The following is a 15,625-nucleotide window of genomic DNA, read 5'->3' as shown; positions in this document are numbered from 1 at the left end:
ACTTTATCTTTAATGAGTAAATACAAAAAGACAATGGGTGAACTTAATGAATTTTATCTATTTCCAAACTGCTTAATATGTTCTATTGCGTACTACCACAAAACCATAGTTAGAATGAGCTCAACCTTGAACAAATATTTTGATTTACTTTTGCCAAAGGAAATTTCCAAGCAATTGTTTGTTTGTATATGCACTCGCAGAGTTGAAATGCGTTATTAATTTAAAACGTGTACCTACAACTTTATCTTTAATGAGTAAATACAAAAAGACAATGGGTGAACTTAATGAATTTTATCTATTTCCAAACTGCTTAATATGTTCTATTGCGTACTGCCATAAAACCATAGTTAGAATGAGCTCAACCTTGAACAAATATTTTGATTTACTTTTGCCAAAGGAAATTTCCAAGCAATTGTTTGTTTATATATGTACTCGCAGAGTTGAAATGCGTTATTAATTTAAAACGTGTACCTACAAATTTATCTTTAATGAGTAAATACAAAAAGACAATGGGTGAACTTAATGAATTTTATCTATTTCCAAACTGCTTAATATGTTCTATTGCGTACTGCCATAAAACCATAGTTAGAATGAGCTCAACCTTGAACAAATATTTTGATTTACTTTTGCCAAAGGAAATTTCCAAGCAATTGTTTGTTTATATATGTACTCGCAGAGTTGAAATGCGTTATTAATTTAAAACGTGTACCTACAACTTTATCTTTAATGAGTAAATACAAAAACACAATGGGTGAACTTAATTAATTGTATCCATTTCCAAACTGCTTAGTATGTTCTATTGCGTACTGCCATAAAACCATAGTTAGAATGAGCTCAACCTTGAACAAATATTTTGATTTGCTTTTGCCAAAAGAAATTTCCAAGCAATTGTTTGTTTATATATGTACTCGCAGAGTTGAAATGCGTTATTAATTTAAAACGTGTACCTACAACTTTATCTTTAATGAGTAAATACAAAAACACAATGGGTGAACTTAATGAATTTTATCCATTTCCAAACTGCTTAATATGTTCTATTGCGTACTGCCACAAAACCATAGTTAGAGTGAGCTCAACCTTGAACAAATATTTTGATTTACTTTTGCCAAAGGAAATTTCCAAGCAATTGTTTGTTTATATATGTACTCGCAGAGTTGAATTGCGTTATTAATTTAAAACGTGTACCTACAACTTTATCTTTAATGAGTAAATACAAAAAGACAATGGGTGAACTTAATGAATTTTATCTATTTCCAAACTGCTTAATATGTTCTATTGCGTACTACCACAAAACCATAGTTAGAATGAGCTCAACCTTGAACAAATATTTTGATTTACTTTTACCAAAGGAAATTTCCAAGCAATTGTTTGTTTATATGTGTACTCGCAGAGTTGAAATGCGTTATTAATTTAAAACCTACAACTTTATCTTTAATGAGTAAATACAAAAAGACAATGGGTGAACTTAATGAATTTTATCCATTTCCAAACTGCTTAATATGTTCTATTGCGTACTGCCACAAAACCATAGTTAGAATGAGCTCAACCTTGAACAAATATTTTGATTTACGTTTGCCAAAGGAAATTTCCAATCAATTGTTTGTTTATATATGTACTCGCAGAGTTGAAATGCGTTATTAATTTAAAACGTGTACCTACAATTTTATCTTTAATGAGTAAATACAAAAAGGCAATGAGTGAACTTAATGAATTTTATCTATTTCCAAACTGCTTAATATGTTCTATTGCGTACTGCCACAAAACCATAGTTAGAATGAGCTCAGCGTTGAACAAATATTTTCATTTACATTTGCCAAAGGAAATTTGCAAGCAATTGTTTGTTTATATATGTACTCGCAGAGTTGAAATGCGTTATTAATTTAAAACGTGTACCTACAACTTTATCTTTAATGAGTAAATACAAAAAGACAATGGGTGAACTTAATGAATTTTATCCATTTCCAAACTGCTTAATATGTTCTATTGCGTACTGCCACAAAACCATAGTTAGAATGAGCTCAACATTGAACAAATATTTTGATTTACTTTTGCCAAAGGAAATTTCCAATCAACTGTTTGTTTATATATGTACTCGCAGAGTTGAAATGGTTTATTAATTTAAAACGTGTACCTACAACTTTATCTTTATTTAATTTGTTTTGTTTCATTTTACTTTATTTCGTTTATTTTATTTTGTTATTTTGTATCGTTTTCAATTTTAGTTCATTTTATTCTATTGTACTGTATTTAAATTTTTTTACTAATAATGTAAATTATATAAAATTTATATGAAATTTGTAAATTAAACAAATTTTATAAAAAGTATGGAATATTTTGTTGGGAATATTTTGTACATAAGAAGTGAATAAAAAATTTTGAGCATTTTTATGGAAATTTTTGTATGGAATTTTTGGGTATTAGGAAAACGGTTTTTGGATATTTTAAAGGACGATCTGGCAACACTACACATTGACGTTCAAAGGTGTCATTGGCACCTAAAAGTATGCAGTAGTTGCAGATTGACAGCTCACACGTACAGAAAATAGCCCATTTCAACATGGATAATATCGGCGCCTCGCCGAACAAAATTATCCAACTTATTATCCAATTTTTTGGGCAGCGTCAGTATATGATTACCCAAGTTTTTATCCACTCATGGTTGGTAGGGATAGTATAAAACAAAGTCGCTTTATCTGTCCTTATGTCCTTTTGAATGCTTAAACCTTTAAAACTACGCAACGGATATTGATTTGGTTTTTTTTAATAGATAGATTGATTGAAGAGGAAGATTTATTGTATAATAACATCCATTAAATAGTGGAGAAATACTGTTATTTTTGAAGTTTCTAATGTGATATATATATATTGTGACGAATATGAATGGCACTAAGTGATACTCACATCCCTAGTCTGGTGCTAAGTAAATGAAGTCACAACAACAATAAAGCAGGCAGTCACTTGTATCTACATAAACGAATAAATCATTATTAAATTCGGCATTACTAAATGGCGGCCACCGTGGTGTGATGGTAGCGTGCTCCGCCTATCACGCCGTATGCCCTGGGTTCAACTCCCGGGCAAAGCAACATCAAAAATTTTAGAAATAAGATTTTTCAATTAGAAGAAAATTTTTCTAAGCGGGGTCGCCCCTCGGCAGTGTCTGGCAAGCGCTCCGATTGTATTTCTGCCATGAAAAGCTCTCAGTGAAAACTCATCTGCCTTGCAGATGCCGTTCGGAGTCGGCATAAAACATGTAGGTCTCGTCCGGCCAATTTGTAGGGAAAAATCAAGAGGAGCACGACGCAAATTGGAAGAGAAGCTCGGTCTTAGATCTCTTCGGAGGTTATCGCGCCTTACATTAATTTTTTTTTATTTCATTATTAAATTCGTTACAATTGGTGTCAGAAGTGGGATTGTTGAATAAATTCCGAAGACTTCGAATACAACTTGGACATGCCAAAATTAAGTGAATTGAAGATCCAGCAACTAAAGGAGTTGGAGAGCCGTAGATTGAATACAACCGGCATTAAACTAGAACTTCAGGAACGACTACGATAGGCAATGGAATTAGAAGGAATTGACGTAGAAGAGTATGACTTCCATCTTGATGGTGAGGAAATAACAAAAATGGAAGAAACACCGCAGACAATGGCGAACACAGACCTGAACATGATATTGGCTGCAATATCGGCACAAATGTCCGAAATGTCATCACAAATATCCACCAACATGTCATCCCAACTAGAGTCACAGGAGACACGTATTACATCCAAGATGTAAACTCAACTGGAAGAACAGAAGACAGGTATTGCATCTCAACTGGAATCGTAGGAGACACGCATAACATCTAAGATGGAAACACAGAAGAACAGAAGACATATATGGCTGAGCAGTTGAAAGCAGAAGAATCTCGCATATCTTCGCAACTGTCAGAACAGGAAGCAAGGGTATCATCAAAACAGGAAGCGCAGGATGCAAAAATCGCTCAATTTCAGGCAGAAGTCGATGATTTGAAAGGTCGTATGGAGCAGTTACAACTAAATCGCCCTGCTGTTTCAGCAAGCAATCCGAAGTTAAAGACACCATCCTTTGACGGTTCTGTTCCTTTCCAGGTCCTCAAGCTACAGTTTGAGAAGACCGCAGCAGTGAACAACTGGAATGCGGAAGATAAAGTTGCTGCACTGTTTGTGGCATTGAAGGGGCCAGCAGCCGAAATCCTACAGACGATTCCCGAAGGATAGCGGAACAACTATGAAGCATTGATGGCTGCTGTAGAACGACGTTATGGAAGCGAGCATAGAAAACAGTTATTCCAAATTGAGTTGCAAAACCACTACCAAAAAGCAAATGAGACATTGCAGGAGTTTGCTTCAGATATTGAAAGATTGGCTCATCTTGCAAATGCGGACGCATCCGTGGAATACACTGAAAGGGTAAAAATCCAGAGTTTCATAAATGGCATACGAGATGTGGAAACGAAGCGGGCTACATATGCGAATCCAAAACTAACATTCGCTGAAACGGTATCGCATGCATTGACTCAGGAAACTGCCTCACTATTGAGTAAACCAGCATTCAAAGCACGACGTGTGGAAGTAGAAAGGCCAGAGTGGTTAGACGCAATATTGGAGGTGCTGTAAGGATCGCAGAAGCGGAGTGGAAGAGTTATCAAATGCTTCAAATGCGGGAAGCCCGGTCACATTGCACGTCATTGCGATCTTCGTCCTAATAGTTCCAACAATGTGGATGGCCGTAAACGCAAAGTTGGAGGAGATGAGCAAGAGCGTGTCAGATGTAAAGAACGAAAACTTGCCCCAGCTATTGAATGCCCTGTTTTATCTGTGTCACAAATTGGAAGAAAATCGAGCAGTCTTGCCGTAAAAGGAAAGCTGGATAACAAGGAGTGTGTACTGACTGTAGACAAGGGCGCATCTCGTTCCTTAATCCGATCTGAATTGGTTAACAGGAGAGTAAAACCGTTACCTGGAGCAAGGTTGCGTACGGTCACTGGCGAGTATAACCAAGTCCAAGGAGAAGTGGTATGTGAGGTATTAATTGGAAAGGTCATGGTTTTACACAAATTCATTGTGGCGAAGATCGTTGAAGAAGTCATATTGGGAGTGGACTTCTTGGTTGACCATGACATCAAGATCGATATGCAGAGAAGGGTGATGCGTTACAAGAACCAGAATATACCACTTAACTTCATTTTGCAGAAAGAATTCAGTAGTAATCGAGTACTGGTGGAAAAGACTCGACAAAGACCACGAAAGTCAAAGGCAAAGGTTAATAGATCGAATGGACCAAATAAAGCAAAATCAAAAGTACCTGCAAGAGAAACACTGGCATTGACAAAACCTAATGGATGCACAAAACCGAAGCAACGAATTTCCCAGAAAGAATGCAAGGGTAGTTTCAATCCAGATCGCACTACTGTTGTGAAACGTGGGAACGATACTGATTATGCGAAGCCAATCCGTCAAGCGCAAGCTCTACGAAGTAGTTCATTGGCCCAGCAACAGAGTGCTAGGGAACGATCCAGGATAATGAGAAGTAAGATTAAACACAGGTACGACAAGGAAAATAATTCGGAAGGTTTCCGAGAGGGAGATTTAGTACTGCTATACAACCCTCACCGGCGGAAAGGTGTTCCATCCAAGTTTCGGTGCAGTTGGGGAGGCCCGTACAAAGTTGTGGAGAAGATCAGTGATACCATCTACCGCATACAAACCACTGGGAAACCACGGAGTAGAAGAGTGGTACATTTGGAGATGCTAGCGGCGATTAGATTGGGAGATTTGTCTGATCGGGATGATCAGACTTAGGTGGAGGGCAGTGTGACGAATATGAGTGACACTAAGTGATACTCACATCCCTAGTCTGATGCTAAGTAAATGAAGTCACAACAACAATAAAGCAGACAGTCACTTGTATCTACATAAACGAATAAATCATTATGTTTACACATATGTATGTACACGCAGCAGATAAAAGATTCACAAACACATGCAGGTATCTGAGATGCTCCCAAAAGTATGCAATTGTAATTGTGGAAGTGTCGCTCACAAATACAAGCATATGAGAGGCTATATACGTGCATCCGTAGTTATAATTATATGGCGGTGACTAAGTAAATTCTGGAAGAGCCTAGAAGATGCCACGAGGAAATCACAGAGTATAAAAGCACCAGCGGTAGAGTCGCTACAAGCAGTTTAAGTTAAGCACGTTATCTGTCGGGCAATAGATCAGTTTCATTTGAGCTATCAATCAGTTTGGTTATTAAGCAAACTATTCGTTGCAAAGTATAAGTGTTATTGGGAAGTACTTTAATAAAGGCCATTTTTCCATTATTCAATATTGGAGTTATTTATTCAACAGTTTAGAGATACGAACGTTGGCAGTAGATTGCAAATCCTCTTATTTGCAACCCTCTGCTAAGTTCGAATCACTAAACTGTTGAATAAATGACTCCAATATTTAATAATGCAAAATGGCCTTTATTAGCGTCTTAATCGAAATCTCAAATCAAACTGAATTTCTTCTTACTCGCTTGCGCCACTTTTATAGTTTACGCTGCATACATCTAGGCTCTTCTATTTAAAGAAATTACTAGTTAGTTTCGGCTACAAAATCGCCAGCCACAACTACGTGCACAAATTATTGCCCTCCCTTGTGACAACTCAGATAAGATATATACATGTGTTTGTGCATTGCCGCTCCGCTGCTCGTATACGTACATATGTGTAGACGCAATTATTTATTCGTTTATGTAGATACATAATGATTGAATTATTGATGTGAATGTTTGTAGTTTACAGTCTCTCGCGCGCACATAGGCGTATAAGTAAATGCATCTGTGTGTGACATCTCTCAGCTGCCTTATATATGTATATACATGCTTTGATTATTGACGTAAATATCGCTTAGCATGGCCTTAGTGATGGTATAGCTTAGTGATGCTAATATCCGTGACAATATATATATATATCAACATATGTATCTAAAAGAAAGTGGTGTTAGTTACAATATTTATAACTCAAGAACGGATGAACCGATTTGGCTGCAAATTTGTGGAGAGGTAGCTTAGAATCAGGAGACGGACAAATGATAGTGTTTATCCCATTCTGGCTAGGGTCTTGAGATCAAAACGTTGACCTGGTTATCCTGGGATGTGTTTGTACAATATGGGTATCAAATGGAAGCTGTTTATGAGTACTTTGATAAGGGTATTTTTCGTACCCCTAGGTGACTAGGGTCTCGAGACATAGGCCAAAACGTGGGCCCGGGTACAACTAGAATGTGTTTATAGAATATGGATAACAAATGAAAGCTCTTGATTAGTGATTTAGTACAGGGTAGTTTTCATACCTATTGGTGACTAGGGTCTCGAGATATAGGCCAAAACGTGGATCAGGGTAAAACTAGGATGTGTTTACATTACAGGTATCAAATTGAAGATGTTGATGTGTGCTTTAGTACAGGGTAGTTTTCATACCTATTGGTGACTAGGGTCTCGAGATATAGGCCAAAACGTGGATCAGGGTAAAACTAGGATGTGTTTACATTACAGATATCAAATTGAAGATGTTGATGTGTGCTTTAGTACAAATTAATTTTTATACCGCTGGGTGACTAGGGCCCCGAGATATAGGTCTAAACGTGGACCCAGATACCCCTAGAATGTGTATGTAATATGGATATCAAATGAAAGCTGTGTCTGAGAGCTTTAAAGTAATTTTCATTGTGATATTCGATTTAGTCGCATCAACCTGGCAAAACTGATAAATATGCATGCGAAGCCGAAATAAAGACATGAACTAATAATACCAACATACCTATTTACATACGTCCTATTCGATTTGCCTGAAATGTTGTATATAAATTTGCATATATTAGTATTTGCGATCCTTTTTTCCGGGAAGTAGACCAGAGACCGGCTGGGACTGGGATTAGGACTAGGACTGGGACTGAGACTCGGAGTGGGACTGGGACTCGGAATGGGACTGGAACAAAATACATACCACCCTCTGGGACTGGCAATAAGGGGTGAAGAAGAATGAGAAGAACTTGAGAGAAGAGAAAAGAGGGAAGGAGAAGGAGACTGAGAAAGAGATAGAGATAGAGTGAGAAGAAGATAGACATAGATGAAGCGAAAAAGACGGAGGGAGGAGTGAATAAAAGGATTAAGGAAAAGTGAAAAGGGGGAGGGGCAGAGTTAGACGAAAAAGCCTTATTAAAATGTATGCAGATATACCAAATTTAGGGCTGAACAACGTCTGACGGGTCTGCTAGTTCACATATTTACAAAAAAATTATTGTCTGAGTGTACAGCAAGTGTAATTTTACATACACTTTTTAGCCAATTTTATAACCTCTTAAGCGATCTTTTTTATGCCATTTTATAAAACCTTGCTAAAAAAGGGCTTTCATTTGAGACCACATGGGTACCAAAATTCCAAAAAAACTGTTTCTCGTGAAATTTTAATATTTTTAATATTTCGAAGGCTAAGTTTATGAATCTAGGCCAATCATTCTGCATTTGATTCATACTCAACCTTTGCCCAAAATAATTGTCGAAATGTATAAATATCATCCCTAAATGTTTGCTTAAGAAATATTTGAATACTTAGAATTCTATTAAAACCGCATCATATTTTTACCCTAAAGTTATGCTTCATAATATTTAAATATTTAATATCCTAATACTATTAAAACCACAAAGCTAGTTAATATACCCTTTTTCAATTCACAATTATTTAAATATTGGCTTAATCCATTCTAATCGCAATCAATATCATGCCACAGGCACAAACAACTTAATATTGCAGTTTTGGCTAATTGCATACAATCAACAAAACCCTAAAAGTTTACTACGTACGTGGATGATGTCATTATCTCATCATCCTTTAATAAATTTCGCGACTGGCTGGAAAAAATGCTGAAGGATCGAAATTGCACACATCAACAAGGCTACAAGGGTCGACATGGGATGTATTATGTAGACAGGTGTATGCAGCTACACATAGGTGTATGAAGCAACCCTGCAGAAAAAATTAGAGACAGTCAAAGAGAGGAGCTTCGCATTACAGGTTTAATGACTACTCTTGAACTGCTGCTAATAGGCTGCAGAACGGAACTGTTATGTCATATGCACTTGTATCAACTGCGTTTAGGACTGAGCTATATTTACATACTTAAATTAATCCAGTTAACAATGCATTCAAAAGTTTTACAACGGGGGTCATTTGTAATTTCTTAGCACATCACAATGTAAAGCGTGTCAGTTGAAAGCACTGCAAGGGGATGGAGTTAGAACTTATATCGTCTCTTACTGAGATAGTTCTGCGCTAGCTTGGAATTAATGCGATTTGCTGCAGGGTAGTTATGTAAGTATGTAGTGAACTAACGCCGAAATTGCTATTTTAAATAAACATTCTAGTGTGTTAAGCAAGATTCGGAAGGTCAAAGTCGGGATAGATAAATAACTGACTTAACTCCGACTGACTTTACTATGAAGCTAAATAGAGAGTAATGGTAAGGCAAGAACCAGCAATATGACTAATGCACATATGCGCAATACATATGCTTGTATGTATGTGTAAATTGTTTTGTTTACAAATTGCAGATGAAGCGCAAATGACAGTAGACTTTAGGAGGGCCTATAGACAACACAGGGCTATTATTGTTATCCTCTGGCAAATACATAAGTGGGGTTTACGTAATTTCTGTTGCCCTTCCATGAAGAGTAAAAACATTAGGGGTATCCAATAAGTATGGTAGTAACATAACACGGTAGAGCTAAATGCTATACACGACATCAACATGTAAAGATTTAACTATGGCCGGATTGTGTTTGGAGCGGGTCACTTAGAAATATCTATTAATTAAAATATCAGGATGCCTTTATTTGATAACGACTATAAAAATAATCCGAAATATTGCTCACACTTGCTTTCCGAATCAACCAGGCGGCATGCATGAGCTTAGCGGCTAAGTAAGTACGAAACAATCGAAAAATTTTGTTTGTATTTATTATGATTAATAATAATAAAATGAATTAAATTTAAAATGCATCAGTCTTTAACTCTTTCCTTTTACATTCAAATTTGTTAGTAATAAGAATTTTAGCAATTAATTTTGTTTTATTTGTAAACAATGAATCAGTGGGCTTAAATATGCATTAGAAGTACCGTTGAGGAGTCATCAGTTACGGCGCATACGTCGCAGCAAATTCAGAAGAGTACTGAAATGTTGTTTTGTTCTGAAAAAAATTTAAATAATTAATTTGACACATAAAATTAGAAAAAAAGTAATTATTCAATTTTTTAATAAGCATGTTGAGCTATTTTTTTAATTTATTAAGATTTTTCATTTTTTAATTAAATACATTTTTATATTTCTATTATTTTTTTATTTTACATATATTGATGAATTTGACAAAGTTTCTATTTTCCCGATAACCAACAACGATTAAAAACGGTAAAAGTGTAAATAAGAAATAGGTGGAAATTTTCGTACAGAATTTTCCGGACAACCCAATATTAAAACTCGTGGACATTTAGCCTAAGTGACTTCTTTAGTAACCAGCCAGTTAAGCCCATTTCATTTAAAAGATATCGATTGCAGCTATTTTTTTAAATTAATTTCGTTTTTTATTAATTTTAATTGCGTATATCTATTTAAGTCAATAAATTTCTTCAACTTTGGTCGATTTTTTTTCTTTCTATTCGATAAAAACTTGTCTTTTCACATTTAATCCAGTTTCAAGGACTACAGAAACTTAAAAGTGAATAATTTGTTTAACGACCACACTGATAAACCCTCCTGTTAAAAACCAGGATCTATGCTATAAAATCCGTCCTCTTGGCAAATACTAGAAGCTTTCTGGGACCTAAGCCACTTGTTGGTTCTAGATCTGACAGTAGTATTATTCCTAATAACTAGACTTTTAGACTGGCAAGCGCAAGGACCAAACTTGTATAAAAATATTTCAAAGTTTTCGCGGGTTCTGAATTCTCTAAAGATTGGAAAATCCCACTAGGTCGGTTATTTCAATTTTCGAAGCTAAGAGCTCGTTTGAGTCAAGTACATATATTTGTACTATGTACGAAGAAGTTTAAATTATTCCAAACCACCGTAATTGAACTAATCAGGTGTTGGTCAATTTTACAATTAATCTCAGTTGCATGACAAAATTTGTTTAAAGAAACGTATATACACTTTAACACTTTCCATGTTTTCTACAAACAAAAAACATTCAACGGTAGAATAATAAATGAACATATAAACACAATGCAACAAACCCACAAAGGAGGTCAAACGACTAGAATTACTGACTTTTACCGTCCTCAGTCAGCCGCACAAATCGATCAGTAAAATACCAAAAAAACATACACAAGCATCAATTTTGAAAATACCTGCTCATTTACCTACGTACTATAAAAACAAGACAAACGACAACAACAGATCAGAACGAAAATCACCACTGATGATGCCACAACGACGAAACCGGATTGCCTCGAAACAAAATTTGACAAAGTATGACTGAAAGTCGTTTCACTATACATCATTTATCACCCAGCTCATATTGAAAAACGAAGTTCCAGTTGGTTTTGGATTGTACTATTTGTTAGGTGGTTAAAAAAAAATGTTGGTTTTAGCACAAGCTCTTCACCAATTCTGAGCCGCTTTCCTTTCGGTTTTTTTCATATTTAGGTACATATGTCGTCAGTTAGGTGGATCGAAAACGTTGTACCTCAGAAATGGCTTTCTTATATCAAATTCATCGTGAGTGTCGTCACGGCCCCTGAAATAGAGCTTTCATCAGAAATATTTCCAGCTGAGATTGGGTGATCTTCTACTAAGACCTAGTTTACATATTAAGAGATTATCTTCATTTCCGTGTTTAACTTCAAATTGTTAATTAAATGACTATGTTTCTCATCAAAATTCTTCCCTTTGGCAATTGGTAATAAACAATATGAAACAAATTTTAGAGGTGCCGATTTTTTTTTTTTTTTTCATTTTGGAAAAAAATTATGAAATTTGGCTAATACAGATCAGTCGCTATAATTCTATCTTCAGAAAATACATGATTTAACTAATTTCATTATTGTCATGCACAATAGATCTACACAAAGGTCGCAGTGCTTCGCGGCCTAATAATAATAATAATATTTCTTTACTTACATTGCACTAACGCGCCTTCCTTCTGGTTCTCTATTCACTGCCAGCAAACCATTTTCCCTGTTCGCCACCACATTTCTGCCCTCTACATCGCGTTTCGCCAACACTTCTTCAATGGCATCGCGCATATCAGCATGACGCTCCAAATTTAGCTTCTTCTCTTTATCATGCTCCACTTGCTGTGTTAGATCTATTGGTGGTGTAGTACTACTGCTGCTGCTGCTGCTGCTGCTGCCACGACTATCACTGCCGCCACTCAAACTCATAAGTAAGTCCTCATCTTCAACAAAAAGAAGCAAATCATAAAATACACTTTGTTGCTACGAACAAAAACACTTAAATGAATTAAATTTACAAACTTACAAATATCTTTGATTATATCCTCAGCACCCTCCTCTTTGTCGCTTGGCGGCATTTCAATAAAGAAACCATCCATTTTTACACGTAAATTTTCGTTGCCTTTCTGACGTTGATCATAATGAATATCATAATTATTATCGTAATCGTCAAATAATAAAAGGTCGAACATTTTTGGATTTGCAACATCTCTGTGATTTGTGCGTAGAGCTGCTGCATCCACTAGCAACGTTATGGGTACACCAAGTAGCGCCAGTAATGTAAACACAAAAAGTCGATTTGTAAATTTGCACATTTTGGGACTTTAGATAATTTTTAATGCACTTGCTGCTAACTTATGCTGTGCAATGTTGTACACGAAGCGCTCACCTCCAGCAGGTTGAGCGACTCGGACGCAAATGAAAATCTTTTTGCTTTGGCGCATCTAAGAAGTAATCTTTCGAGCAAAAGAAAATGTACTTACTTCCTCGTGTACGTACGTTTGTATGTAGTTCTTAGTTAGGTAGGCGATGGTACAAGATTTTTGTTGTTGTGTTTTCATAAGTTGCAGATTTCTGTTGCTCATATCATTGCTGCGGCTATGAATTTATTGGTTGGTACATTACCTCAAACTTGAAAAAGGCGAGGTTATCAGTGAAGACGTTTTCTTTTCAAAGAAAAATATTTTAATTTGCATAAGATCGTGCTATTGATGACAGCTGGGCATATTAAGCACCCAACCGCAAATGGATGTGAGGGGGGAATTTAATTCTACCGACTCCCAAATACCATCGAGAAGGCTAAAACCCCTAAAAATCTCATATATATGCTGAATATGAGTTGTATAACTAACCATGTCTTTAAATTTATCACTGACCACTCATGGTGTACGTTGCATATAAAGATGGTGCAGTTTGGTCCGACTAAATATACCTTGTAAGCCCATCAGTCTGCCATACCGATCGGTACCTCTCAGATGTAGTGATGAACGCATGCCCTTTTTTCTATAGTTGTCAGCAAACCTGATCCTATCCTCAGCTAAGCATTATGATGCATAGTACAAATAGATATGCACCTAACCAGCAGCAACTTTGACAAAAGACCATCATAGCAAGGCCCTTTCATACTTTGAGGAGATAAAGGTACTCGCCTTCCAAAGATCTATGTAAAAGGGAAGCGATCCTATGTAAATATGATAACTACGAAAAATCCACATAATGGGAAAGATTGAAATGTTAAAATTCCTTTATCGTGGAGATATAGAAAGCGTATTCCACATCAACAAAAAAGATAGACGACCAATTCATGGACATTGCTTTCAATAATGTAACCACCGGAAGTGATAACGGAGATACATAAGGCAAGTATTACTTACCAAAACCCTTTTCGCGTGACAGCACCCACAAAAAAGTGTTCGCGTACCTTAAAGTTCACCTCGCAGAATTGTAAGGTAATCATATAATTATTTAATAGATGACCGAAACTTCAGAAACCAAGGACTAGAAGGAGATTTTTTATAGAGCGTTTTTTTAAACACGGTACCTTTATATAGCAGATACTGCCCAAATCTCTTTTCCTCCTGAAAGGGTATTATGTAGTTCTATTTTGTTTTTCTTCATTTTACACAGCATTTCTCTTCCTGGTTACATAACGTGTTTGCCAAATGATAACCAATGCACTTATATAATCTTTCAAGCATGTTAGAGCTATGTTCGGCTTTGTTCTTTATTTGTAGCCAAGAAGTGGTTTGGTGGGTTCCTTAACATGGACTCTTAATCACTTCCTACTTCTTTAGCTACTGCTGTCGTTGCCGTTGCTGCCTAAAGTTGGCGTTGCAACACGACGAATGCATCTGCAACTCTGCTGTCAACGTCGAATTATTTGATTTTATTGTTGCTGCATTCTTTTATAGCATTTTTAGTGGTATATGTGTGTAACAGATCTTCAAGCTATTCTTTAAATTGTAGTTTTTTTTTTTTCAATGATCTGATGTTGCATTGCTGATGTTCCTCTACTCTTTGCAATTGCTGGTATTGAACTTGTTGTTGACAAACGACTGAGATCGTTTATAGTTGTTGTTGTCCATAATTACATTTTGATTATTGCTGATGTTTATTGGCGTTTTACTGTTACTGTGGATCAGTGTGAGTTGAAAACTGTTTACGTTAATCAATTTTGCAATCAATTTCTTGTTGACTCAAGAAATTGAATAATATGAACGGGTGTTTTGCAATAAAATTGGTAGGTTGCCAACTTTTGAACAAATTCAGTTTTTTTCTTTAGGCAACGCTATATTTGTCTAAATTTGGACACTCTTAAAAAGATTTCATTCAATTGTGGAAAAATCACATCTATGGTATTTCTGACTAGCACAACAAAATTATTTTGACTTTTTGTTGTACGTGGAGAAATTTGTGTAGGGGTTTTTATTTTATTTCAAATTTTCTGTAGTTTTTTCTCTTTTTAATGATATTTTATTTTATCAAAAAAATCGATCAGAGTAAGATTGTCAATCACTATCATGCAAAGGAGTTTGCTTCAAAAATTTATCAATATCAACGGTTCATTGATTTGGTCCATTCTAGCATAATTCTAAATGAGTTTGAAATTGTGTAGTCTCAGTGTTTTTTGAAGGAGCTTTGAGCTTAGTTTCAGGGTACCGAAGAACTTTGAAATCTCAGGCTGCTTTTAAATCATATCAGAACACAGTTTGGGTATGAAACATGGATGATCAGTGACCATAACGTCTAAATGAAGGAAACTCTTCAGCTGCTGTCTATGCTTTTATTTCACTGCCTTGAGAGATTTGTTGTGATCTCAGTTAGCTTAGTGCGGAATTATAAATAAAATGTATATCCTTCTCAATGGATATCTGGAAACAAATATCTGGGTATTTTATGGATTAAAAGTTAAGGCGCCCGTTTTATACAGTTCCGCACAATAAACGTCTTAATACAAACCTTACTACTACTGTTACTACCACCCATATATGTAATACTCCTATATTGCTAAAAGAAAATGCTCGCAATGTGTTTTGAATTCGAAATCAAAACAAGACAGCCTATAAAATTTTTGTGATTGTAGCAGCATAAGTATGACAAGA

At 35.8% G+C, this 15,625-nt stretch overlaps 1 protein-coding gene across 1 annotated transcript; it reads right to left on the bottom strand.

The window, feature by feature from the left end:
- Positions 1–10,203: 10,203 nt before the first annotated feature.
- On the bottom strand, positions 10,204–12,838 carry LOC137241457 (uncharacterized). Its single transcript, XM_067769072.1, has 3 exons — positions 12,550–12,838; positions 12,190–12,466; positions 10,204–10,261 (listed from the first exon to the last, which is right to left on the bottom strand). The coding sequence occupies exons 1-3, from the start codon at positions 12,836–12,838 to the stop codon at positions 10,204–10,206; spliced, it is 624 nt and encodes a 207-aa protein (XP_067625173.1).
- Positions 12,839–15,625: the final 2,787 nt, after the last annotated feature.

This window comes from Eurosta solidaginis, chromosome 2, assembly GCF_040869045.1.
Source record: "Eurosta solidaginis isolate ZX-2024a chromosome 2, ASM4086904v1, whole genome shotgun sequence".
In the NCBI taxonomy this organism is placed as follows: domain Eukaryota; kingdom Metazoa; phylum Arthropoda; class Insecta; order Diptera; family Tephritidae; genus Eurosta; species Eurosta solidaginis.
This window is presented reverse-complemented; position numbering and strand designations above follow the sequence as displayed.